We start from the raw sequence: 27,324 nt of genomic DNA, 5'->3' as shown, positions 1-27,324 counted from the left end.
CTCCAATTGGAAGATTTCTTCACATCTTGTGTTTTCCAAATTCCTTGGCAAGTGAGTCCCTTGTAGTGAGCTCCCCAGCCCTTGAGACTGGCATCTGTGGTAATGATCTCCCACGAAGGAGGAGTTAAGGACACTGGGACTAGAAGATTCTGGGTCTCCATCCACCAGTTCAATGTGTTGATGGTGTGATCTGATAATGAAATTATCTGGGAATCCCTCCGATAATCTTTGTCCCATTGATTGAGGAAATCTACTTGTAGCTGTCTCAAGTGTATTCTTGCCCATCTGATCGAATCTATAGTGGAATTGAGTTTCCCTATAACTTGTTGGCAAACTTTCGCTGTGGTGACAGGGTGATGAATGATGGATAACACCTGTGTTTGAATATCTGGAATTTTCTCTGTGGGCAGACTGAGGTGAAATTTCTTTGTGTTGATGATGGTTCCCAAAAAAGTGATTTCTTGAGTGGGTTTCAACATTGATTTCTAAATATCCGAAAATCTGGATCCCCCGAAGCCTGAGATGAGCTAAAAGCAGGGCTAACACCTTGGTGAAAGCTCTGGGAGCTGTAGACAGACCGAAGGGCATGGCTTGATATTGAAAATGTTTTCCCAGGATGAAAAACCTGAGAAACTTCCTGTGAGGTTTCCATATGGGAACATGGAGATACGCATCTGCGAGATCTATCTTTGCCATCCAATCTCCACGGCAGATGTGTTGTGATATAACCCTGATCGAATCCATTTTGAATGAACGAATTAACAGGACTTGGTTGAGTACTCTTAAGTTCAGAATAACCCGAAACTGACCGTTTGGTTTTTTCCTTAGAAACAGATGAGAATATATTCCTCCAAACCTCTCCTGTTTGGGCACTTCTGAAATTACTCCTTTTTTTAAAAGGTCTGAGAGAATGGAGCGAAGCTTCTTGATGGCCTCTGAAGACCTGCTTTTTTCTGATGTCATGAAGCTTCTCTTGGCATAACTCTTTAATTCCAAAGCATATCCTTCTGTGATGGTTTTGATGACCCAGGCATCTTTTGAATGTTGAGCCCACACTGCCCCAAACATATTTAATCTTCCTCCTACTCGAGACAGAGGGGCTCTCGCACCATCATGCTGATTTTTTATCTGTTTTCTGATCTTTCTTGTCGTAATTCTGGAATCTGGATCTCCATGGTTGCCTTTGAAAAGGTTTCCCTGGCTTGTACTGTTTGGAATCACGAAAGGACTGTTTGGGATTCCTGAATGGTTTTCTTTCTCTCTTATCTTGAGGTAAAAAAGCTGATTTACCAGCAGAAGCTTTGGATATAATCTGCTCTCACAAGTTATAAAGCTTACCCCCTGGAGCCAGAGTGTGATCGTCTGAGACTCATTACAGACAGCCTGTAAAATATATTACACACACAGGTTAAAATTTAAACAACCTGAAGCTCCATGCGTAAAATAAAACCAATGGGTTAATTACTTACACCCGGGATCAATTTTGGTCAAATAAGCACAATTGGCAAAGTTTCTGATCTGGAAAGACACCATAAGCCAAACAGGGGAAAAAACGCCGTTTAAATTTCAAATTTGGCGCCAACCGTCCCTTTAAATCTTACCCGGAAGTTCGCGCATGCGCAGAAGCGCAAATCAGCTTCAGCTTTCCAGACCGGGGTGCTCAGCGTCTTAGCGCGCATGCGCCTCACCTAATGGATCGGCATTGCGACTTACTGCACTGTGGGCAACGGATGGCCATAAGCCCGCCGGCTTCTCTCTGCGCACTCAAAAGATGAGGATCTCGGCTGCAGGAGCATCAAACAGAGGAGAGCTACTCTGCTGGTAACGGGGGTTTGCACGACAGGAAGAAAAGAGATGGGGCGCTGGGGGAAGGGGAAGTCTTTTATATTGTGTCATTTCCTGTACTTTCCTCACGGCAGGGGGGATTAACCCATTGGTGCCCACTGCCATGTGGAAGGAACAGGAAAGTACAATACGCTAATAGTAAAAGAGATACATGGGCTTCTGCCCAGTAACAGTGGAAATAAGGAAGTGTAGGGGTTAAAGCTATAGGGATTGTTAACCCTATAGGCCCCTAGACAGATTAGGTCACATCAGCCAATGAATGCAGAGTTCTGCCTTTGCCTCCCACACTACTTCGTTACAGTTGCGTCACTTCCTGTCAGCTGATAACACAGACCATCACAAAATGGCGGCTAAAAGGGCAATATTTACTGTATTAATATAAATATACTACTTTGATACGATTCTTTAAAGGAACAGTAACACCAAAAAATGAAAGTGTATAAAGGTAACTAAAAGATAATGTGCTGCTGCCCTGCACTGGTAAAAGTTGTGTGTTTACTTCAGAAAGTCTACTATAATTTATATAAATAAGCTGCTATGTAGCCCCGGGGGCAGCCATTCAAAGGAGAAAAGGCACAGGCACATAGCAGATAACAGATAAAACACTATTGTATTCTACAGAACTTGTCTGTTATCTGCTATGTAACCTGTGCCTTTTCTCCTTTTTTCCAGCTTGAATGGCTGCCCCCGGGGCTACACAGCAGCTTATTGTATAAATTATAGTAGTGTTACTGTAGCAAACACACCAGTTTTACCAGTGCAGGAATGGCTGCCCCAGGGGCTACACAGCAGCTTATTATATAAATTATAGTAGTGTTACTGTAACAAACACACCAGTTTTACCAGTGCAGGGCAACAGTGCATTATATTTTTATTACTTTAAAGCTCTTTCATTTTTTGGTGTTACTGTTCCTTTAATAGGTCAATTAAAATAAAGTGAACTATTTGTTGGCTAAAAGAGATATTCACCTTCAGACAATTCAGCCTCCCTGGGGGGGGGTAAATGATATTAATTCCTGATTACTCCCTGGATCCGACCCATTTCAGCTCCCCAACAAGGGGCACATAACCTGCCTGCTCTTCAGTAAAGGCCCCTCAGTGCTGCCCTCTTGTCAGCTGCATGGGGGTTACTCTTGCCCCTGCCCACACTCTGCTGCTTCTGGGGGTTTATTGCTTTCCCCCATGCTTTCTAATGGCAGGGTTGGCTGTAAGGTGGGGGCTGTTACTGTGGGTGACAGGGTGAGGGGCAAATCAGGGAGAACATGCCTGCCCTGGGAGTGGCCCTTTCCCCTCACTATTTCTTTCGTTCTGTTTCACTCAGCTCCGCCCACATCTCTGGCCCAGTTGGAATATGTTCCCTTTATACCAGTTCTCAGTCCCAGGGAATAACAAATCCACCAATATCTATCGCCCAGGGATGTGCATTCTCTGTCCCTTACTGACCCGCCCCTGCTTCCCAGCTCTGTTTCCTGTGTCTAACTGTGCCGGTCTGCCAATAGCTGTGTATGAGGGGGCGGGACACACTCACTCATTGGCTAAGAGAAAAGTGGGCGGGACAGAGACGAAAGACCGCACGGAATGTGCCCTCCCATTCCAATCTGATAGGGTCACTGCCGCCTCACACTCTCCGTATGAAGAACAAACGACATGATTGGATAAATAGTCACAGGGGCGGGACGGTGAGTTTGGGACTGAGGATAACTTTATCTACCCGCACACTAAAGAGATTAGTCGGGTTTAGTTAGTATGGGGCCGCTGGGACTGGCGGGTATCTGATTAACCCTGGGATATACAGTAGATTGATACAGTGTGGGTGAGGGGAGCTGGGAGATATCTGTGCGGTACATAGATATGTAGGGAATTGTCTCCCATCCCTTACTGAGCAGCTCTCACTCCCACCTCCCAAGCCCCCGGGACCATTGGTTTGTAGCCGGAGCAGGGAACTCTGGGAACTTCCGCACAGGTAGGTACTGACCCCCCACAATATACTGAGCCCATATGTGCTGCTAAATCCCCTGCTGCCTCCCTTATTCCTACCTTGTGTGGCACCGACCGACCGCCATTTACCCCCCTCACTCTCCTGTACTATGGGCTGTGTGTGTGGCACTGGGGTTACTCCTGCTGGGAGCTGTGGGACTGGGGGGCGGTGGGACTGGGGGTCGGTGGGAGCTGTGGGACTGGGGGTCGGTGGGAGCTGTGGGACTGGGGGTCGGTGGGAGCTGGGGGTCGGGGGGAGCTGTGGGACTGGGGGTCGGTGGGAGCTGTGGGACTGGGGGTCGGTGGGAGCTGTGGGACTGGGGGGTCGGTGGGAGCTGTGGGACTGGGGGTCGGTGGGAGCTGTGGGACTGGGGGTCGGTGGGAGCTGTGGGGGGGTCAGTGGGAGCTGTGGGACTGGGGGTCGGTGGGAGCTGTGGGACTGGGGGGTCGGTGGAATTGGGGGAGCTGTGGGACTGGGGGTCGGTGGGACTGGGGGTCGGCGGGAGCTGTGGGACTGGGGGTCGGTGGGACTGGGGGTCGGCGGGAGCTGTGGGACTGGGGGTCGGCGGGAGCTGTGGGACTGGGGGTCGGCGGGAGCTGTGGGACTGGGGGTCGGCGGGAGCTGTGGGACTGGGGGTCGGTGGGACTGGGGGTTGTTGGGAGCTGTGGGACTGGGGGTCGGTGGGAGCTGTGGGACTGGGAGCTGCGGGACTGGGGGTCGGTGGGAGCTGTGGGACTGGGGGTCGGTGGGAGCTGTGGGACTGGGGGGTCGGTGGGAGCTGTGGGACTGGGAGCTGCGGGACTGGGGGTCGGTGGGAGCTGTGGGACTGGGGGTCGGTGGGAGCTGTGGGACTGGGGGTCGGTGAAGGACCATCCTCACTTTACAGTCTCACTTGAGCATTGAAATAAGGGGACATGCCCCTGCAGGAAGATTGCATGGGATTCTATGCATCAGGGCCCCCGTAATTCTTTTTGGGGATATTGCTGGGAATAATCCCCTATAGAAATGTGTAAGTGCTTAATTCCACTTCCAGGCCCCTCCCTCCCACAAGGAGCCAATGGGAATGTGGGAGGAAGCGAGTGACCCAGTGATGGGGAAGAAGGATAAAAATGAGGAGCGGAAGGAGAGAATCCTGAATCTCACACTGGAGATTATCTATCTGCTGACTGGAGAGGTGAGGGGGGCACTGTGAGTGGCACAGTGAGAAGAGACTGTCTGTCTGTACAAAGGGGGTCTCTCTGCTGCGTTACACACTCATCATTCTCTCTCCCTCTCAATACATAGGGCTACGTCATCCCTAAGAAGAAGAGCCCAACTGTGGGTTTGGGGGCCCTGCATGCCCCTGGCTCCGTCATACAGAAGGAAAATGACAAGAAGATCCTGGAACTCATCTCCAACATCATCCAGCTGCTGACTGGAGAGGTGGGTGCGGCCCCCCAATCCCCCCTTATTGTTTAGTAACAGTGTATGATAATCCCTTTCTCTGGCTGGGGGATGACTGTAACATTGTGTGTGCCAGGTTGCCATAAGGTGTGAGGAGGTTTCCGTCTATTTTTCCTTGGAGGAGTGGGAGTATATAAAGGAAAACAAGGCCCTTTACAGGGAAGGGATAAAGGAGGAGGAGGAGCCCCAACAGCTCCGCCCACTTGGTGAGTAGTAGAAATGGATCAGACAGACCCAGTTGATCTCCTGAGTGTCATTGTCAATCCAATCCTTTCGGTTGGTCAGTCTGACTCCTGTGCCAGTATCATTCCTGCTCTTAATTATGGTTTGAGTCACAGTGAGATTGGACTCAGCGCCACATTAAGGATTTATATGTGACTTTTCATCCTGTATCAGAGCCTGTCGGGGTGACAGTTCCTGCGCTGCTGCTCCTTCTATTCCTGCATTCCCTGACACAATGAATCCCTACATATATGTATAAAATGTGATAATGATTTCTCATGCTTGTATCTCTGCCAGACGGTGAATATGAAGATAAGAGAGAGATTCCAGCTGATCTGGGAGGAACATTTTGTTATATTAATGAGCCAAGCAAGATTGGGGCTGAAGGAGCAGATATTTGTGCCGACAAAAATCTGACAAATGCTGAAATTTCTCCAGCGGAACAGCCCCCACCGGCCAATGAGATTAAAGAGGAGGCGGCTTCATGTGGTTTCACAGATACACTTACTCTTATCATGGGGTGCAGCCTGAATAACAGCTCGGCAGAGGATTATACATCAGTTGCTATTAAAGAGGAAGAATCTTCATGCGAAGGGGAAAACCATGTATCAAATGGGATTAAAGAGGAAGCGGCTTCATGGGAAGGGGAAAACCAATCAGATTGCAGCATTAATCCACTTACAGAACAGATACAGGGAACAGACACACCTACTGCTATCATGGGGTGCAGTCTGAATAACAGCTCGGCAGAGGATGATACATTGGTTGTTATTAAAGAGGAAGAATCTTCATGCGAAGGGGAAAACCATGTATCAAATGGGATTAAAGAGGAAGCGGCTTCATGGGAAGGGGAAAACCAATCAGATTGCAGCATTAATCCACTTACAGAACAGATACAGGGAACAGACACACCTACTCCCAACACAAAGACGTGTAAGTGTTCTGAGTTACATAAACATTGTAAAACTAAGGCCGATTTTCTCAAGCACCAGAAAACTCACACAGGGGTAAAACCATTTGTCTGTTCTGTGTGTGAGAAACGTTTTTTGTGGGAAACAGACTATATTGTACATAAGAGAAGTCACACAGGAGAGAAACTGTTCTCCTGTTCTGAATGTGGAAAAAGGTTTCGCCAACGTCTACATCTTATTGAGCATCACAGAACCCACACAGGAGAGAAACCCTATTCCTGTTCTGACTGTGGGAAAAGTTTTTCACGCAGTTCAGACTTCAACAGACACTGCAGAATTCACAGACTAGAGAAATTATGTATTTGCTCCCAATGTAACAAACAGTTCTCGTCTCACTCAGAGCTTATTGTGCATCAAAGTAGTCACGTGGGAAAGGGACCATATTCTTGTTCTGAATGTGAGAAACGTTTTAACTGTCCCTCAAAACTTACAATACATCAGAGAAGCCATACCGGAGAGAGGCCTTATTCATGTTCTGAATGTGGGAAGGGCTTTAAAGATCGTATGACTCTCCGAGCCCATCTAAGAAGTCACACAGGGGAGAAACCATTCACTTGTTCTCAGTGTGAGAAATGTTATGCTCGTCGCTCAGATCTTAACAAACACCTGGCCTTTCACAAAGGAGAAAAACCATTCACTTGTTCTCAATGTGAAAAATGTTTCACTCATCGCTCAGATCTTAACAGACACCTGAAATCTCATAATGAAGAAAAACCATTTTCTTGTTCTCAGTGTGGGAAATGTTTCACTCATCGCTCGGATCTTAACAGACACCTGAAATCTCATAGAGAAAGACCATTTTCTTGCTCTCAATGTCTGAAAAATTTCAGTTCTTCTTCACAGCTTACTGCACATCTCAGGGTTCACTCAGGAGAGAGTCCTTACTCTTGTACTGAGTGTGGGAAAGGTTTTAAACATCCCTCATACCTTGTTGCACACCAACGAATTCACACAGGGGAGAAACCATTTGTTTGCAATGAATGTGGGGAATGTTTTTTGTATCGTTATCAGCTCGGTGCACATTATCTGTTACACGCAGGGAAGAAACCATTGCCTGACATTAACTGTACTGATACACAGTGAGTAACATACGATTATGACACTATCAAATTATGATTCCTTTTGGTTAATGTATTCTTAATCTTCAATAAATATTTAATCTGCAAAGGTAAAACTACACGGAATATTCTGTATAAGGGGTTGGATGGACAGATTGCATCCTGCACGTCAGAGGGAGTTGCACAACTCAAAAAATAAGTGTCGGCTACAGAAAACATTATTCTGGGTGACTGTCGGAAAACTGCAACCCATGTGTTTATCCAACACAATAAGATCTGATGCAGTCTGAATTTTCCCTCGTCACACAAACAACCACTAATTTTTCCCATCTTGAAAACACCTTCCCTTAATCCCAGCTCCCTCACCAGCTATTGTCTGGTTTCCCTTCCCCCGTTTGCATTCAAACTGTTAGAAAATCTTGTCTACAACTGCCTGGTCCACCATCTCACTCACAGCTCTTTCCCGACACCCTGCAATCTGGATTCCCCCCCCACCAACACAATCAACAGGAACTGCTCCCACCAAAGTAACCAATGATTTTTTCCTGGCTAAGTCTAAAGGTGATTATTTCATACTAATGCTCTGCAGCCTTTGACACAGTTGACCACCCAGTCCTCCCACACATTCTGTACTCAGTTGTTATTCATGACACTGCTCTATATTAGTTTAAATCTTATCTTTCTGACCATTTCTTAAAGTTGCTTTCTCTAACTCTACCTCTACCTCTTTGCCTATCTCTGTTCCCCAGGGCTTTGCCTTAGGCCCCTGGTCTCACTCTATACAACCTCTCTAGTGAAACGTATTCATTCATTTGGATTTCAGTACCACCTGTATGCCAATGAGAGCAAACTCTACCTGTCTCCTCCGCACCTCTCTCCTCCCGTCCTTTCCCAAGTTACAGACTGTCTATCTGGTCTTTCCTCCTGGGTGTCACAGCACCATCTTTCAAGCAACCACTCGTGCACACTGCCTAGGAATTATCTTGGACTCCCACCTGTCTGTTACACCACACAGCCAATCACTTGCCAACTTAAGTCATACTCAACTGTGCAACACTGCCCCAATAGGCCCTTACCTCTGTTTAGACACAACTAAACCACTCATCCAGTCTCTTATTTCCCTTTCTTATTACCTTTCACAACTAGTCCACAAACTGGTTAAAATGCTGCTGCCAGACTCATTCATCAATCTCACCATTCTAAATCAGCAGCTCCCCCGTGCATATCCACTCACTGGCTCCCAATCTCCTCTAAAATCAAATTCAAACTAGAAAGGGAAGTTTGAGAACAAACTTAATGTTGGTTTGAAAAATATGAAGTCACTGAATGAAATCTGATTGACTGTTTTTGGCTCCATCCAGCTTTTTTAACCTTGGACAATAGTTATATCTTGTGTGTGTGTATGTATGTATGTATGTGTATATATATTATACTCAGGGTAGGATTGACAGCACACGCAGGGTTTTCATATGAAAAATCACAAAGGTGTAGATGAATAAATGTGAGGCTTTATTCAGTCCAACGTTTCAGTGTGCTGTCAATCCTACCCTGAGTATCTATACCTCCGGCACGAGCACCCAACGTTTCGAGCACTAACTGTGCTCCTCCTCCTGAGGAATATATATATATATATATATATATATATATATATATATATCATGTTGTGTAGCTTCAAAGCTGTAAGATTGGCAGCAGTTTCAAAATCTTCCGTCAAAGTCAATGGGAAAAAGAGGTGTTCGGAGCGGTGCCACAAAATGACGGGGGGGGGGGGATTGCTTAGAAAAGAACAAGCAGCCTGCGCCACTATAGGGCGAAGAAGTTTGGGGAGTTTAGGTGTTGTTCCTGTAGGAGGAGTAATGTTTAGAAAACAGGGGGTGCTAAGAATAAGGGGAAGAATCAGTGGAAGTCAAAGACCAGTTTGTGGGAATTTTCAAACAACATAATTACTAACACTGACATATTAGGCTGTCACTAATGAAACAACAAACCTGCTCTTAATATTCCTGTTGGTCCCGCACTCAGAGGAAGTTCCACCCCCTGCTAAACACTATATTACTGTGTGGCAGGAAGTGCTCATAAGGCTTATGGCCAATAAAGTACAATATGCTGATAGTAAAAGAGATACATGGGCTTCTGCCCAGTAACAGTGGGAATAAGGAAGTGTAGGGGTTAAAGCTATAGGGATTGTTAACCCTATAGGCCCCTAGATAGATTAGGTCAAATTAGCCAGACTTCCGCCTTTGCCTCCCACACTACTTCCTGTTAGTTAGAGCTGCATCACTTCCTGTCAGCTAATCACACATCACAAAATGGCGGCTAAAAGGGCAATATTTATTGATATAACTGTTTGATACGATTCTTTAATAGGCCAATTAATATGAAGTAAACTATTTGTTGGTTAAAAAAGACAATTCAGCCTCCCTGGGGTGAAATATTAATTCCTGATTAGTCCCTGGAGCCGACCCATTTCAGCTCCCCAACAAGGGGCACATAACCTGCCTGCTCTTCAGTAAAGGCCCCTCAGTGCTGCCCTCTTGTCAGCTGCATGGGGGTTACTCTTGCCCCTGCCCACACTCTGCTGCTTCTGGGGGTTTATTGCTTTCCCCCATGCTTTCTAATGGCAGGGTTGGCTGTAAGGTGGGGGCTGTTACTGTGGGTGACAGGGTGAGGGGCAAATCAGGGAGAACATGCCTGCCCTGGGAGTGGCCCTTTCCCCTCACTATTTCTTTCGTTCTGTTTCACTCAGCTCCGCCCACATCTCTGGCCCAGTTGGAATATGTTCCCTTTATACCAGTTCTCAGTCCCAGGGAATAACAAATCCACCAATATCTATCGCCCAGGGATGTGCATTCTCTGTCCCTTACTGACCCGCCCCTGCTTCCCAGCTCTGTTTCCTGTGTCTAACTGTGCCGGTCTGCCAATAGCTGTGTATGAGGGGGCGGGACACACTCACTCATTGGCTAAGAGAAAAGTGGGCGGGACAGAGACAAAAGACTGCACGGAATGTGCCCTCCCATCCCAATCTGATAGGGTCACTGCCGCCTCACACTCTCCGTATGAAGAACGAACGACATGATTGGATAAATAGTCACAGGGGCGGGACGGTGAGTTTGGGACTGAGGATAACTTTATCTACCCGCACATTAAAGGGATTAGTCGGGTTTAGTTAGTATGGGGCCGCTGGGACTGGCGGGTATCTGATTAACCCTGGGATATACAGTAGATTGATACAGTGTGGGTGAGGGGAGCTGGGAGATATCTGTGCGGTACATAGATATGTAGGGAATTGTCTCCCATCCCTTACTGAGCAGCTCTCACTCCCACCTCCCAAGCCCCCGGGACCATTGGTTTGTAGCCGGAGCAGGGAACTCTGGGAACTTCCGCACAGGTAGGTACTGACCCCCCACAATATACTGAGCCCATATGTGCTGCTAAATCCCCTGCTGCCTCCCTTATTCCTACCTTGTGTGGCACCGACCGACCGCCATTTACCCCCCTCACTCTCCTGTACTATGGGCTGTGTGTGTGGCACTGGGGTTACTCCTGCTGGGAGCTGTGGGACTGGGGGTCGGTGGGAGCTGTGGGACTGGGGGTCGGTGGGAGCTGTGGGACTGGGGGTCGGTGGGACTGGGGGTCGGTGGGAGCTGTGGGACTGGGGGTCGGTGGGAGCTGTGGGACTGGGGGTCGGTGGGACTGGGGGTCGGTGGGAGCTGTGGGACTGGGGGTCGGTGGGAGCTGTGGGACTGGGGGTCGGTGGGAGCTGTGGGACTGGGGGTCGGTGGGACTGGGGGTCGGTGGGAGCTGTGGGACTGGGGGTCGGTGGGACTGGGGGTCGGTGGGAGCTGTGGGACTGGGGGTCGGTGAAGGACCATCCTCACTTTTACATTCTCACTTGAGCATTGAAATAAGGGGACATGCCCCTGCAGGAAGATTTCATGGGATTCTATGGATCAGGGCCCCCGTAATTCTTTTGGATGTTGCTGGGAATAATCCCCTATAGAAATGTGTAAGTGCTTAATTCCACTTCCAGGCCCCTCCCTCCCACAAGGAGCCAATGGGAATGTGGGAGGAAGCGAGTGACCCAGTGATGGGGAAGAAGGATAAAAATGAGGAGCGGAAGGAGAGAATCCTGAATCTCACACTGGAGATTATCTATCTGCTGACTGGAGAGGTGAGGGGGGCACTGTGAGTGGCACAGTGAGAAGAGACTGTCTGTCTGTACAAAGGGGGTCTCTCTGCTGCGTTACACACTCATCATTCTCTCTCCCTCTCAATACATAGGGCTACGTCATCCCTAAGAAGAAGAGCCCAACTGTGGGTTTGGGGGCCCTGCATGCCCCTGGCTCCGTCATACAGAAGGAAAATGACAAGAAGATCCTGGAACTCATCTCCAACATCATCCAGCTGCTGACTGGAGAGGTGGGTGCGGCCCCCCAATCCCCCCTTATTGTTTAGTAACAGTGTATGATAATCCCTTTCTCTGGCTGGGGGATGACTGTAACATTGTGTGTGCCAGGTTGCCATAAGGTGTGAGGATGTTTCCATCTATTTTTCCTTGGAGGAGTGGGAGTATATAAAAGGAAACCAGGCCCTTCTCAGAAAAATTATGAAGGAGGAGGAGGAGCCCCAGCAAGTCTGCCCACCGGGTAAGTGGCAGAAATGGACCAGACAGATCCAGTTGATCTCCTAAGTGTCGTTGGCATTGGAGAGCAATCAAATACATTTGGTTGGTCAGTCTGACTCCTGTGCCAGTATCATTCCTGCTCTTAATTATGGTTTGAGTCACAGTGAGATTGGACTCAGCGCCACATTAAGGATTTATATGTGACTTTTCATCCCGTATCAGAGCCTGTCGGGGTGACAGTTCCTGCGCTGCTGCTCCTTCTATTCCTGCATTCCCTGACACAATGAATCCCTACATATATGTATAAAATGTGATAATGATTTCTCATGCTTGTATCTCTGCCAGACGGTGAATATGAAGATAAGAGAGAGATTCCAGCTGATCTGGGAGGAACATTATGTTATAATAATGAGCCAAGCAAGATTGGGGCTGAAGGAGCAGATTTTTGTGCCAACGGAAATCTCACAAACCCTGAAATGTCTCCAGCGGAACAGCCCCCACCGGCCAATGGGATTAAAGAGGAGGCGGCTTCATGGGAAGAAGGAAACCTTTCTGATTTTAGAATTATTACTGTTCACGAATCAATGCAGCAAACTAATACATTTACTCCGAGCTTAGGATCCAGTCTAAATACCATCTTATTAGACAGTGATATGTCAAATGGAATTAAAGAAGAAGCGGCTTCATGGGAAGGGGGAGACCAATCAAACTGCAGCATTAATCCCCTTACAGAACAGATACAGGGAACAGACACACCTACTCCTATCATGGGGTGCACGGTTGTTATTAAAGAGGAAGAATCTTCATGTGAAGGGGAAAACCAATCAGATTGCAGCATTAATCCACATACAGAACAGATACAGGTAACAGACACACCTACTCCCAACACAGAGACATATAACTGTTCAGAGTGCAATAAACGTTGTAAAACTAAGGTCGGTTTTCTCAAGCACCAGAAAACTCACACAGGGGTAAAACCATTTGTCTGTTCTGTGTGTGAGAAACCTTTTAAGCATCAGTCAAAACTTATTCTACATGAGAGAAGTCACACAGGGGAGAAACCGTTCTCTTGTTCTGAATGTGGGAAAAGGTTTACCCGGCATGTACATCTTATTGAGCATCACAGAACCCACACAGGAGAGAAACCCTATTCCTGTACTGACTGTGGGAAACGTTTTTCACACAGTTCAGACTTTTACAGACACTGCAGAATTCACAGACTAGAAAAATTATGTATTTGCTCCCAATGTAAAAAACAGTTCACGTCTCACTCAGAGCTTATTGTGCATCAAAGTAGTCACGTGGGAAAGGGACCATATTCTTGTTCTGAATGTGGGAAACATTTCATGTCTACCTCACTGCTTAATGTACATCTTAGGGTTCACTCAGTAGAGAGACCGTACTCTTGTTCTGAGTGTGGGAAATGTTTTAAGTATTCCTCATACCTTACTGTACACAAAAGAATTCACACAGGGGAGAAACCGTTCACTTGCACTGAATGTGGGAAATGTTTCTCTGATGGCGCAGCCCTTAGATACCATAAAAAAATTCACACAGGAGAGAAACCATTCAGTTGTACTGAATGCGGGAAATGTTTCCGTGATCGCATAAGTCTTACATTCCATACAAGAATTCACACAGGGGAGAAACCATTCAGTTGTAGTGAATGTGGGAAATGTTTCCGTGATCGCGCGGGCCTTAAATTCCATACAAGAATTCACATAGGGGAGAAACCATTTGCTTGCGATGAATGTGGGAAATGTTTTATGTATCGTTATCAGCTCACTGCACATTCCCAGTTACACACAGGGGAGGAACCATTGCCTGACAGTAACTGTACTGATACACAGTGAGTAACATACGATTATGATGTTATCAGATTCCTTTTGGTTAATGTATTCTTAATCTTCAATAAATATTTAATCTTCAGAGGTAAAACTACACGGAATATTTTGTATAAAAAAAAATGTCAGCTACAGAAAACATTAGCCACTGCGTGAAGAGAGTTCCCCACCCAACTGCATTTTGTATAGTTTTACACTGCTGATACCACTTCAGGTTCCTGCTACAATCTCTATCAATAGCGAAACAACTTCTCTTCTTTACTCTCCTCCGTGTCCTCTAAACTGCAGCCAGTATGTGCCACATTTAACTCCGTACTGTGACACAGTTGACCGCCCAGTCCTCCCACACATTCTGTACTCAAACTGCTCTTTGGTTTAAATCTTATCTTCCTGTTTCTTAAAAGTTGCCTTTTCTAATTCTAGCTCCCGAGGCTCTGCTTTAGGCCCCTGGTTTCACTCTATACAACCTCTCTAGGGAAACGTATTCATTCATTTGGATTTCAGTACCACCTGTATGCCAATGAGAGCCAACTCTACCTGTCTCCTCCGCACCTCTCTCCTCCTGTCCTTTCCCAAGTTACAGACTGCTCTCCCCTCCGGGGTGTCACAGCACCATCTGAAACGGAAACAGAATTCATTATATTTCCTCCAACAACTTCCCCTGTCCCTCAGGTTTACTCCATAACATCACCTTTCAATCAACCACTCAGGCACTGCTGGGGCATTAGCTTAGCTGCCCACCTTTATTTTACACCACACAGCCAATCACTTGCCAAATAAAGGGGTCCGTTTACTAAAGTGCGTTAAAATTGTCTAAGAGTTTCCCCAGGTTATCGAGGTGAATATTCTGTCGCCAGAATATTCGCCGCGTCAACGTTTACTAAGTAGCAATTTGCGTGTGAATCACTGCAATCATTCGCGTTAATTACGCAAAAGTTCCAATATACGTTGGCGTTAATTTTAACGAGCTGCGACTATTCTTGCTATTAAATAGTCTACTTTTATGGCGTTAAAGTTAGCGACTATTCATCCTAGAAATTTGTTTTATGGCTAATATTATGGCCAATATTAATGACAAATGTATGGGCTGATATGCTTCTTCAAAACTTGAGCAACTTTATTGAACGTTACACCCTGACAATAAAATAAAAAAAAAACTTTCTAAACTTGATTGGGTGAACTACACTCTGCAAATATAATCTAATCAAATGAAATATAAACAATTTTTACCAATCAACCTGTTTGCATCATCTAAATGCAGAGTATAGCCAATCACTATGAAACCAACCCCCCGCCAATAATTCAAACACAAATCATAAATGTATGGCCAATAGACACCTGTCATTTCACAGAAGACATCCCACTGATTGGATTCCTATATAAGTTACTGTGGCACTATAAAAAATTGACAGGAGTCTCAGTAGGAGAGAGAGACAAAGCTGAGAGAGAAAGAAAACAAACTTCATGTTGGTTTGAAAAGTCACTGAATGAAATCTGATTGGCTATTGTTAGTTCCAATCTTGGACCACAGTTATATAGTAAAAACCACTGTGCAAACTTTGGGAACCCTGGCTTTAATAGTGTCCGAACAGCAGCAATTTAAATTTCCCCACTGAAAGTCAATGAGTGACATGTGATTGGCGGTAGGTGACCCCGCCCACTTTGTATAACTTGGAACTACAGTGACCCTGGGATTAATAGTTCAAGAATGGCAGCAATTTAAATTTAAACCAATAAAAGTCAATAGGTGAATTTTGGTTGGTGGGCTTGCCCACTTTTTCTAACCTTGAGTCGAAGTCACCCAGTGACAAACAGTGGGCACCCCGGCATAAATAGTGTGAGAATGGCAGCATTTTATATTTAAACCAATGAAATTCAATGGATGAAATCTAATTGGCTGTTAGTGACCCAACCCACTTTTCCTATTTTTGAACTGCAGTCCCCCAGTGACCAACTGTGCAAAGTTTGGGGACTCAGGAGTAATATTGTGGCACTGACAGCATTTTACATTTCATCATTGAAAGTAAATAGGTGAAATGTGATTGGCTGTTGGTCACTCCACCCACTTTTTCTTATGTTGAAACACAAATACCCGGTAACTAACTTTGCAAAGTTTAACAACCCTGTAATTAATACTTAAAGGAGACATATCATATAAAAATTAAGAATGTACCAGGAAATTATACTCCTCTAGATATAGAAGGATTGTGCTTAAAAAACTTGTGTTCTAGGCTGATTTCTCCAAATACCCCACTAGCCCCGCCCATCTGTTCCACTTCCTCCTGCCTCCTTTCCCAGGCTGTGCAGGGGGGCGGCGGCACTGTAGGATAGGAACCAATCAGCAGCTAGGCTGACCTGATAGGGAACTGAAGCCTGTCTGTGCTTGTGTGAGTGCAGGGCTGTGATTGGCTCTCCCCCTCCTACTGTGCTTCTGGCAGGGACTGTTAGGACACGCCCACCCCTCATGTGAAACACAGACAGGGACCTGAGAGGATCTATAGGGAGCTCCAATAAAGGGGCCATTGTTACAGATAGGGTTAATGTTTAGCCCAAAGGGAAACCAGCACCGGATATTATTCATAATTGCCTACAGGGTTAGGGTTTTCCATTTATCCAATATGTCTCCTTTAATGGACCGGATCCCAAACAGAAGACATGAATCAGGGAGAAGACTATGCCTGATCCCCTTGTCACTACAGCGGCCCCTACACTAAGGCAGCGCATTCCTAGAAAGTGCTATGAAAGAACAAACCTGCTCTTACTATTCCTCGTTCTTAGGGTCCCTGCTCCCCAACTTCACTGTAGGAACTGGTCCCTCTGGGGCAGCGCATCTACTGGGGCCCTGTTGGTCCCGCACTCAGAGGAAGTTCCACCCCCTGCTAAACACTATATTACAGTGTGGCAGGAAGTGCTCATAAGGCTTATGGCCAATAAAGTACAATATGCTAATAGTAATAGAGATATATGGGCTTCTGCCCAGTAACAGTGGGAATAAGGAAGTGTAGGGGTTAAAGCTATAGGGATTGTTAACCCTATAGGCCCCTAGATAGATTAGATCACATCAACCAATGAATGCACAGAGTTCTACTTTTGCCTCCCACACTACTTCCTGTTACAGTTAGAGCCGCGTCACTTCCTGTCAGCTTAATCACACAGACCATCACAAAATGGCGGCTAAAAGGGCAATATTTATTGATATACATATACTAGTTTGATACCATTCTTTAACAGGCCAATTAATATAATATAAACTATTTGTTGGCTAAAAGAGATATTCACCTTCAGACAATTCAGCCTCCATAGGGGTGAAATGATATTTAATCCTGATTACTCCCTGGATCCGACCCATTTCAGCTCCCCAACAAGGGGCACATAACCTGCCTGCTCTTCAGTAAAGGCCCCTCAGTGCTGCCCTCTTGTCAGCTGCATGGGGGTTACTCTTGCCCCTGCCCACACTCTGCTGCTTCTGGGGGTTTATTGCTTTCCCCCATGCTTTCTAATGGCAGGGTTGGCTGTAAGGTGGGGGCTGTTGGTGGGTGACAGGGTGAGGGGCAAATCAGGGAGCCTGAAGAACATGTCTGCCCTGGGAGTGGTCAAAATATTTCAGCCAGCACAGCAAGTAAGGTGCAAGCAGGGCTTTTTGCACCTTTTTGCATTTTGAATAAACACGCAAGGGCTAAGCCCTGCTTGCGCCTTACTTGCTGTGCTGGCTGAAATATTTTGACCGGACTGTGTGGAGAGTGCCGACTCTCTAGGCTGTGCACCAAGTAATAATTCTCTGGAGGAGGTAAGGGTGTGCTGGTGTAAATATTTTTCCTATTGCCCTGGGAGTGGCCCTTTCCCCTCAGTATTTCTTTTGTTCTGTTTCACTCAGCTCCGCCCACATCTCTGGCCCAGTTGGAATATGTTCCCTTTATACCAGTTCTCAGTCCCAGGGAATAACAAATCCACCAATATCTATCGCCCAGGGATGTGCATTCTCTGTCCCTTACTGACCCGCCCCTGCTTCCCAGCTCTGTTTCCTGTGTCTAACTGTGCCGGTCTGCCAATAGCTGTGTATGAGGGGGCGGGACACACTCACTCATTGGCTAAGAGAAAAGTGGGCGGGACAGAGACGAAAGACCGCACAGAATGTGCCCTCCCATTCCAATCTGATAGGGTCACTGCCGCCTCACACTCTCCGTATGAAGAACGAACGACATGATTGGATAAATAGTCACAGGGGCGGGACGGTGAGTTTGGGACTGAGGATAACTTTATCTACCCGCACACTAAAGGGATTAGTCGGGTTTAGTTAGTATGGGGCCGCTGGGACTGGCGGGTATCTGATTAACCCTGGGATATACAGTAGATTGATACAGTGTGGGTGAGGGGAGCTGGGAGATATCTGTGCGGTACATAGATATGTAGGGAATTGTCTCCCATCCCTTACTGAGCAGCTCTCACTCCCACCTCCCAAGCCCCCGGGACCATTGGTTTGTAGCCGGAGCAGGGAACTCTGGGAACTTCCGCACAGGTAGGTACTGACCCCCCACAATATACTGAGCCCATATGTGCTGCTAAATCCCCTGCTGCCTCCCTTATTCCTACCTTGTGTGGCACCGACCGACCGCCATTTACCCCCCTCACTCTCCTGTACTATGGGCTGTGTGTGTGGCACTGGGGTTACTCCTGCTGGGAGCTGTGGGACTGGGGGTCGGTGGGACTGGGGGTCGCTGGGAGCTGTGGGACTGGGGGTCGGTGGGAGCTGTGGGACTGGGGGTCGGTGGGAGCTGTGGGACTGGGGGTCGGTGGGAGCTGGGGGTCGGTGGGAGCTGTGGGACTGGGGGTCGGTGGGAGCTGTGGGACTGGGGGTCGGTGGGAGCTGTGGGACTGGGGGTCGGTGGGACTGGGGGTCGGTGGGACTGGGGGTCGGTGGGACTGGGGGGTCGGTGGGACTGGGGGGTCGGTGGGACTGGGGGGTCGGTGGGACTGGGGGGTCGGTGGGACTGGGGGTCGGTGGGACTGGGGTCGGTGGGACTGGGGTCGGTGGGACTGGGGTCGGTGGGAGCTGTGGGACTGGGGGTCGGTGGGAGCTGGGGGTCGGTGGGAGCTGTGGGACTGGGGGTCGGTGGGAGCTGTGGGACTGGGGGTCGGCGGGAGCTGTGGGACTGGGGGTCGGCGGGAGCTGTGGGACTGGGGGTCGGCGGGAGCTGTGGGACTGGGGGTCGGCGGGAGCTGTGGGACTGGGGGGTCGGCGGGAGCTGTGGGACTGGGGGTCGGCGGGAGCTGTGGGACTGGGGTCGGCGGGAGCTGTTGCACTGGGGGTCGGCGGGAGCTGTGGGACTGGGGGTCGGTGGGACTGGGGGTCGGCGGGAGCTGTTGCACTGGGGGGTCGGCGGGAGCTGTGGGACTGGGGGGTCGGCGGGAGCTGTGGGACTGGGGGTCGGCGGGAGCTGTGGGACTGGGGGTCGGCGGGAGCTGTGGGACTGGGGGTCGGCGGGAGCTGTGGGACTGGGGGGTCGGCGGGAGCTGTGGGACTGGGGGTCGGCGGGAGCTGTGGGACTGGGGGTCGGCGGGAGCTGTGGGACTGGGGGTCGGCGGGAGCTGTGGGACTGGGGGTCGGCGGGAGCTGTGGGACTGGGGGTCGGCGGGAGCTGTGGGACCGGGGGTCGGTGGGACTGGGGGTCGGTGGGAGCTGTGGGACTGGGGTCGGTGGGAGCTGTGGGACTGGGGGTCGGTGGGAGCTGTGGGTCGGTGGGGTCTGTGGGACTGGGGGTCTGTGGGACTGGGGGTCTGTGGGACTGGGGGTCGGTGGGAGCTGGGGGTCGGTGGGAGCTGGGGATCTGTGGGACTGGGGGTCGGTGGGACTGGGGGGGTCGGCGGGAGCTGTGGGACTGGGGGTCGGCGGGAGCTGTTGCACTGGGGGTCGGCGGGAGCTGTGGGACTGGGGGGTCGGCGGGAGCTGTGGGACTGGGGGTCGGTGGGACTGGGGGTCGACGGGAGCTGTGGGACTGGGGGTCGGTGGGAGCTGTGGGACTGGGAGTCGGTGGGAGCTGTGGGACTGGGGGTCGGTGGGAGCTGTGGGTCGGTGGGAGCTGTGGGTCGGTGGGGTCTGTGGGACTGGGGGTCTGTGGGACTGGGGGTCGGTGGGAGCTGTGGGTCGGTGGGAGCTGGGGGTCGGTGGGAGCTGGGGATCTGTGGGACTGGGGGTCGGTGGGACTGGGGGGGTCGGCGGGAGCTGTGGGACTGGGGGTCGGCGGGAGCTGTTGCACTGGGGGTCGGCGGGAGCTGTGGGACTGGGGGTCGGCGGGAGCTGTGGGACTGGGGGTCGGTGGGACTGGGGGTCGACGGGAGCTGTGGGACTGGGGGTCGACGGGAGCTGTGGGACTGGGGGGTCGGCGGGAGCTGTGGGACTGGGGGTCGGCGGGAGCTGTGGGACTGGGGGTCGGCGGGAGCTGTGGGACTGGGGGTCGGCGGGAGCTGTGGGACTGGGGGTCGGCGGGAGCTGTGGGACTGGGGGGTCGGCGGGAGCTGTGGGACTGGGGGTCGGCGGGAGCTGTGGGACTGGGGGTCGGCGGGAGCTGTGGGACTGGGGGTCGGCGGGAGCTGTGGGACTGGGGGTCGGCGGGAGCTGTGGGACTGGGAGTCGGCGGGAGCTGTGGGTCGGTGGGAGCTGTGGGTCGGTGGGACTGGGGGTCGGTGGGAGCTGGGGATCTGTGGGACTGGGGGTCGGTGGGACTGGGGGTCGGTGGGAGCTGTGGGACTGGGGGGTCGGTGGGAGCTGTGGGACTGGGGGGTCGGTGGGAGCTGTGGGACTGGGGGTCGGTGGGACTGGGGGTCGGTGGGGACTGGGGGTCAGTGGGAGCTGTGGGACTGGGGGTCGGTGGGAGCTGTGGGACTGGGGGTTGGTGGGACTGGGGGTCGGTGGGAGCTGTGGGACTGGGGGTCGGTGGGAGCTGTGGGACTGGGGGGTCGTGGGAGCTGGGGGTCGGTGGGACTGGGGGGGGTGGTGGGAGCTGTGGGACTGGGGGTCGGTGTCCAATTCTCTAATCTTTAATAGCAGTTGGTGTTATTGTTCCAGGGGCACTTCCAGGCCCCTCCCTCCCACAAGGAGCCAATGGGAATGTGGGAGGAAGCGAGTGACCCAGTGATGGGGAAGAAGGATAAAAATGAGGAGCGGAAGGAGAGAATCCTGAATCTCACACTGGAGATTATCTATCTGCTGACTGGAGAGGTGAGGGGGGCACTGTGAGTGCCACAGTGAGAAGAGACTGTCTGTCTGTACAAAGGGGGTCTCTCTGCTGCATTACACACTCGTCCCTTTCTTTCTACTGCAACAGCTAGGCTGCTCATGCATGCTCTCATCCTATCCCGACTGGGCTACTGTAACCTGCTACTAACCGGCCTCCCTAACTCCCATCTCTCCCCCCTACAGTCTATATTAAACACTGCTGCCAGAATACTCCTCCTCTCATCCAGGAGAGTTCAGGCCCTTCCCCTGCTAAAGTCCTTATTGTGGCTCCTATTAAACAAAGAATATTTTACAAACTCCTTCTCCTTCAAAGCCCTCCATTCCTCTGCCCCTCCCTACATCTCTTCCCTTGTGTCTCTGTATGTTCCTGGCCGACTCCTTCGTTCCTCACAGAGCAACCGTTTGGTTGCACCTCCCACTACTACTGCTGTTTCCCGCCTTAAACCTTTCTGCCCTGCTGCCCCTCACATTTGGAATGCCCTCCCTGATTTCCTCCGAAGAGAATCCTCCCTCAGTCTTTTTAAATCTAAACTTAAAGACTCCCTTTTGGAGCACTCGCCCAGCACCTGATCTGGAAACTGGCACTTATATTGTAGTGTCACCCACTGTGTCCTACAGCACTTACATTTGCCCATTTGTGTCAGTTACCCTCCCATATAGATTGTAAGCTCTACGGGGCAGGGACCTCCACCATCTTGTGTTTCTGACTCTTATTGCAACTGTACTTTGTATATATTTTTATTTATTGTTGTACTTTGTATTTATTTATTATCTTAATAACCCCGTTTTGTATAAATGTATTTTACAGTACAGCGCTGCGTACATAAGTAGCGCTTTATAAATAAAAACATACATACCGTATATACTCGAGTATAAGCCGAGTTTTTCAGCACGAAAAAAGTGCTTAAAAACGAATGCTCGGCTTATACTCGAGTGAATATTGCATTCAGCATGATTTAATAGTCATACATTGTTGGGAAATACACTGATGGAGGGGGATAAAGGGACTAAGCGCTCCTCGCTCCCTGGCAGCTTTCCGGTAGGAGAGCGGTGGGTGAATACAGGCTGTAATGGCATTCGGCGAGCACGCCGCCCCCCCACCCACTGGTTACTCGCCTTTAACATCAAAGCGATTGCTACTGTCAATGCACATAACCATAATTGTCCGTGCAGATGACATTAGGAACTTCTTTTCCGGTAGGAGAGCGGTGGGTGAATACAGGCTGCGCCGCTGGCATTCATAATCATAATTGTCCGTGCAGATCTCTTTTCCGGTAGGAGAGCGGTGGGTGAATACAGGCTTCGCCGCTGGCATTCATAATCATAATTGCCTGTGCAGATCTCTTTTCCGGTAGGAGAGCGGATACGCATACGCGTCCGCCCAAGTACTCGCAGGGGGCGGGGTTTCGGCACTCTCCTGCTTTCTGTGATCTTTGCACTCATCTGAAAACTCTCCAGCTCTCTCTGCACGGACAATTGTGATTATGAATGCCAGCGGCGCAGCCTGTATTCACCCACCGCTCTCCTACCGGAAAAGAGATCTGCACGGACAATTATGATTATATGCATTGAAAGTAGCAACCGCTTTGCTGTTAAAGGCGAGTAACCAGTAGCAGTTCTCCATTTAGTTTGCTCAGCTGTAGGCCAAGGAAAAATGTAAATGGGATGGAGAGGGAACCAAGGAAATAAAATGATCCTTGTCTAGAACTCTAAGCTCAGTTCAGAAAATTAAGATGCTTACTACAGGGATATGTAGACCCAGTCCATACACTGTGATAACAGCACTCCGGTAGCATATTATTAGATCTTCCACTCCTACAGGGAAGTTCATTATTAGCCTTATAGTGCCACTGGAGTTTTCATATGAGTGCATAGATCACATATCAGAGCCAGCTCTTATATTTGCATTTTAAGGGGTTGGCCACATATAGTTACTGAATGCGCAGATCTGGTACCACTTTGTTCATCCACATTTAGGGCCAAATTGGGCTGACTTCATTACAATTGGATCATCTACTGGGCTTATGGAGACGCGTCAGCTAAGGACCACGTTAGTGCAATGGTATCAAACACAGAGACAGTATTTTTGTTATGTATGTTAACTAGTAAGTTGGGATTCTGTTGATGGGTGCCAACTGCCCAGGATATCCTCTAGATGTAGGTGATAGGATAAGCTTTGATTGGACAATTTGCTTCCTTTATTAATTATTTGATTATTGAAACTTAGCAGAAGTGGCTGCATTTCCCACCCTAGGCTTATACTCGAGTCAATAAGTTTTTCCAGTTTTCTTAGGTAAAATTAGGTACCTCGGCTTATATTCGGATCGGCTTATACTCGAGTATATACGGTACATACTCATCACACTCATCATTCTCTCTCCCTCTCAATACATAGAGCTACATCTTCCCTAAGAAGAAGAGCCCAACTGTGGGTTTGGGGGCCCTGCATGCCCCTGGCTCCGTCATACAGAAGGAAAATGACAAGAAGATCCTGGAACTCATCTCCAACATCATCCAGCTGCTGACTGGAGAGGTGGGTGCGGCCCCCCAATCCCCCCTTATTGTTTAGTAACAGTGTATGATAATCCCTTTCTCTGGCTGGGGGATGACTGTAACATTGTGTGTGCCAGGTTGCCATAAGGTGTGAGGATGTTTCCATCTATTTTTCCTTGGAGGAGTGGGAGTATATAAAAGGAAACCAGGCCCTTCTCAGAAAAATTATGAAGGAGGAGGAGGAGCCCCAGCAAGTCTGCCCACCGGGTAAGTGGCAGAAATGGACCAGACAGATCCAGTTGATCTCCTAAGTGTCTTTGGCATTGGAGAGCAATCAAATCCATTTGGTTGGTCAGTCTGACTCCTGTGCCAGTATCATTCCTGCTCTTAATTATGGTTTGAGTCACAGTGAGATTGGACTCAGCGCCACATTAAGGATTTATATGTGACTGTTCATCCTGTATCAGAGCCTGTCGGGGTGACAGTTCCTGCGCTGCTGCTCCTTCTATTCCTGCATTCCCTGACACAATGAATCCCTACATATATGTATAAAATGTGATAATGATTTCTCATGCTTGTATCTCTGCCAGACGGTGAATATGAAGATAAGAGAGAGATTCCAGCTGATCTGGGAGGAACATTATGTTATAATAATGAGCCAAGCAAGATTGGGGCTGAAGGAGCAGATTTTTGTGTCGATGGAGAATTGAGAAACCCTGAAATTTCTCCAGCGGAACAGCCCCCACCGGCCAATGGGATTAAAGAGGAGGCGGCTTCAGATTGCAGCATTAATCCCCTTACAGAACAGATACAGGGAACAGACACACCTACTCCTATCATGGGGTGCAGCCTGAATAACAATTCGGCAGAGGATTATAGATCGGTTGTTATTAAAGAGGAAGAATCTTCATCGGAAGGGGAAAACCAATCAGATTGCAGCATTAATTCACAGATACAGGGAACAGACACACCTACTCCCAACACAGAGACGTATAACTGTTCTGAGTGCCATAAACGTTGTAAAACTAAGGCAGGTTTTCTCAAGCACCAGAAAACTCACACAGGGGTAAAACCATTTGTCTGTTCTGTGTGTGAGAAACCATTTAAATATCAGTCAAAACTTAATTTACATAAGAGAAGTCACACAGGGGAGAAACCGTTCTCTTGTTCTGAATGTGGGAAAAGGTTTACCCGGCATGTACATCTTATTGAGCATCACAGAACCCACACAGGAGAGAAACCCTATTCCTGTTCTGACTGTGGAAAACATTTTTCACATAGTTCAGACTTTTACAGACACTGCCGAATTCACAGACTAGAGAAATTATGTATTTGCTCCCAATGTAACAAACAGTTCACGTCTCACTCAGAGCTTATTGTGCATCAAAGTAGTCACGTGGGAAGGGGACAATACCCTTGTTCTGAATGTGGGAAACATTTTGTGTCTACCTCACAGCTTAAGATACATCTCAGGGTTCACTCAGTAGAGAGACCGTACTCTTGTTCTGAGTGTGGGAAATGTTTTAAGTATTCCTCATACCTTACTGTACACAAAAGAATCCACACAGGGGAGAAACCGTTCACTTGCACTGAATGTGGGAAAGGTTTCATTGATCGGGCTTACCTTAATTCTCATAAAAAAATTCATACAGGGAAGAAACCATTCACTTGCACTGAATGTGGGAAGTGTTTCTCTGAGGGTTCAAGGCTTAAATTCCATACAAGAATTCACACAGGGGAGAAACCATTCAGTTGTAGTGAATGTGGGAAATGTTTCCGTAATAGCACAAGCCTTAAATTCCATACAAGAATTCACACAGGGGAGAAACCATTTGCTTGCAATGAATGTGGGAAATATTTTATGTATCGTTATCAGCTCACTGCACATTCCCAGTTACACACAGGGGGGGAACCATTGCCTGACAGTAACTGTACTGATACACAGTGAGTTACATACGATTATGATGTTATCAGATTCCTTTTGGTTAATGTATTCTTAATCTTCAATAAATATTTAATCTTCAGAGGTAAAACTACACAGAATATTTTGTAGAAAGGGTTGGATGGACAGATCGCATCCTACAAGTTAGAGGGAGTCGCACAATTCAACAGAAAACATTAGCCACTGCGTGAAGAGAGTTCCCCACCCGACTTCATTTTGTATAGTTTTACACTGCTGATACCACTTCAGGTTCCTGCTCCCCTGATAAAATCTCTATCAATAGCAAAACAACTTCTCTTCTTTACTCTCCTCCGTGTCCTCTAAACCACAGCCATTATGTGCCACATTTAACTCCCTACTGTGACACAGTTGAATTAGAATTAGAAAAGGCAACTTTTAAGAAACAAGAAGATAAGATTTAATCCAAAACAAGGAGCAGTTTGAGTACAGAATGTGTGGGAGGACTGCCTCCCACACATTCTGTACTCAAACTTCTCTTTTTTTGGTTTAAATCTTACCTTCTTGTTTCTTAAAAGTTGCCTTTTCTAATTCTAGCTCCCGAGGCTCTGCTTTAGGCCCCTGGTCTCACTCTATACAACCTCTCTAGGGAAACGTATTCATTCATTTGGATTTCAGTACCACCTGTATGCCAATGAGAGCCAACTCTACCTGTCTCCTCCGCACCTCTCTCCTCCTGTCCTTTCCCAAGTTACAGACTGTCTGCTCTCCCCTCCTGGGTGTCACAGCACCATCTGAAACGGAAACAGAATTCATTATATTTCCTCCAACAATTTCCCCTGTCCCTCTGTCTCACAGTCAATAACATCACCTTTCAAGCCACCACACAGGCACTGCTGGGGAATTATCTTGGACTCCCACCTATCTGTTACACCACACAGCCAATCACTTGCCAAATCAAGTCATACTCACCTGGGCAACACTGCCCCAATAGGCCCTTACCTCTGTTTAGACACAACTAAAGGTGGCCATACACGGACCGATTTTTTACTTACAAACGACCGATTCCCGAACGATCCGATGCTATCGTTAAGTTATCGTATAGTTGGTGGTGTACGAACGATCGTCGGCCCACTAAACGAGCCGACATTATCGTCCCCAAAATCGATCGGCCAGGTTTAAAAATTTTGGTCGTTTAACGATAAAATCTGCCAGTTGGTGTGAGTGTCAGACATTTGTCTTTCAACGATTGTTCTCTGCGCATGTCACAATTGCCAGCAGTGGAAGTCAACGACATTCGATCGTACGTAGATGTACGATCGTACGTATTTTACGATAATGATGCGACGAAATCTTTCCCGAATTATCGTTGCCCATGGATGGCATATCGTATGGGAACTCGATCGCCATACGATCGTTTGTCGATATAATCGTTCATCGCACAACGAGCGAAATCGCCTCGTGTATGGCCACCTTTAGTCTCTTATCATTTCCTGCCCCATTCTCCTCTCAGGAATTCCAACATTACCATTCACAACTCTAATCTGGTTAAAATGCTGCTGTCAGATTCAATCTCACCATTCTGAATCAGCAGCTCCCCTGTGCATATCCAGTCACTGGCTCCCAATATCCTCTAAAATCAAATTCTAACTAGAAAGGGAAGTTTGAGAACAAACTTCATGTTGGTTTGAAAAATGTGATGGTCACTGAAT

General features: G+C 48.4%; 3 protein-coding genes across 5 annotated transcripts; all 3 read left to right on the top strand.

The window, feature by feature from the left end:
• The first annotated feature begins 2,771 nt into the window (after nt 1–2,771).
• znf432 (zinc finger protein 432) lies at nt 2,772–8,768 on the top strand. 3 transcript variants are annotated; one of them, XM_031893006.1, is made up of 6 exons: nt 3,416–3,808; nt 4,875–4,997; nt 5,108–5,245; nt 5,343–5,472; nt 5,786–5,977; nt 6,113–8,768. In XM_031893006.1, exons 2-6 carry the CDS (start codon nt 4,881–4,883, stop codon nt 7,540–7,542), a joined length of 2,007 nt encoding a protein of 668 aa, XP_031748866.1. In that variant the 5' UTR covers nt 3,416–3,808; nt 4,875–4,880; the 3' UTR covers nt 7,543–8,768. The 3 variants fall into 3 exon arrangements, 2 of the variants coding, with proteins under 2 accessions (XP_031748866.1, XP_031748867.1); XR_004220410.1 differs by lacking the exons at nt 4,875–4,997; nt 5,343–5,472; nt 5,786–5,977; nt 6,113–8,768 and having other exon boundaries at nt 2,772–3,808; nt 5,108–5,148; XM_031893007.1 differs by lacking the exons at nt 3,416–3,808; nt 4,875–4,997; nt 5,108–5,245 and having other exon boundaries at nt 5,472–6,082; nt 6,134–8,768.
• Nucleotides 8,769–11,681: 2,913 nt separating this feature from the next.
• On the top strand, nt 11,682–14,418 carry LOC116407560 (zinc finger protein OZF-like). The gene is made up of 3 exons (XM_031893035.1): nt 11,682–11,688; nt 12,034–12,163; nt 12,487–14,418. Exons 2-3 carry the CDS (start codon nt 12,124–12,126, stop codon nt 13,992–13,994), a joined length of 1,548 nt encoding a protein of 515 aa, XP_031748895.1. The 5' UTR covers nt 11,682–11,688; nt 12,034–12,123; the 3' UTR covers nt 13,995–14,418.
• Nucleotides 14,419–18,124: 3,706 nt separating this feature from the next.
• On the top strand, nt 18,125–25,748 carry znf853 (zinc finger protein 853). The gene is made up of 5 exons (XM_031893009.1): nt 18,125–18,217; nt 21,061–21,201; nt 23,615–23,752; nt 23,850–23,979; nt 24,303–25,748. Exons 1-5 carry the CDS (start codon nt 18,170–18,172, stop codon nt 25,658–25,660), a joined length of 1,815 nt encoding a protein of 604 aa, XP_031748869.1. The 5' UTR covers nt 18,125–18,169; the 3' UTR covers nt 25,661–25,748.
• Nucleotides 25,749–27,324: the final 1,576 nt, after the last annotated feature.

This window comes from Xenopus tropicalis, chromosome 9 (assembly GCF_000004195.4).
Source record: "Xenopus tropicalis strain Nigerian chromosome 9, UCB_Xtro_10.0, whole genome shotgun sequence".
NCBI lineage: Eukaryota > Metazoa > Chordata > Amphibia > Anura > Pipidae > Xenopus > Xenopus tropicalis.
This window is presented reverse-complemented; position numbering and strand designations above follow the sequence as displayed.

What these genes read in the sequence shown, in the direction of transcription:
- znf432 (XM_031893006.1), top strand. Translation starts at nt 4,881, where the DNA reads ATGGGAATGTGGGAGGAAGCGAGTGACCCAGTGATGGGGAAGAAGGAT. An exon ending in TCTATCTGCTGACTGGAGAG is followed by an intron (nt 4,998 to 5,107) that starts GTGAGGGGGGCA and finishes CTCAATACATAG; the next exon opens with GGCTACGTCATCCCTAAGAA. An exon ending in AGAGGAGGCGGCTTCATGTG is followed by an intron (nt 5,978 to 6,112) that starts GTTTCACAGATA and finishes ATGGGATTAAAG; the next exon opens with AGGAAGCGGCTTCATGGGAA.
- znf853 (XM_031893009.1), top strand. Translation starts at nt 18,170, where the DNA reads ATGAAGAACGAACGACATGATTGGATAAATAGTCACAGGGGCGGGACG. An exon ending in TCTATCTGCTGACTGGAGAG is followed by an intron (nt 21,202 to 23,614) that starts GTGAGGGGGGCA and finishes CTCAATACATAG; the next exon opens with AGCTACATCTTCCCTAAGAA. An exon ending in CCAGCAAGTCTGCCCACCGG is followed by an intron (nt 23,980 to 24,302) that starts GTAAGTGGCAGA and finishes TATCTCTGCCAG; the next exon opens with ACGGTGAATATGAAGATAAG.
- LOC116407560 (XM_031893035.1), top strand. Translation starts at nt 12,124, where the DNA reads ATGAAGGAGGAGGAGGAGCCCCAGCAAGTCTGCCCACCGG. An exon ending in CCAGCAAGTCTGCCCACCGG is followed by an intron (nt 12,164 to 12,486) that starts GTAAGTGGCAGA and finishes TATCTCTGCCAG; the next exon opens with ACGGTGAATATGAAGATAAG.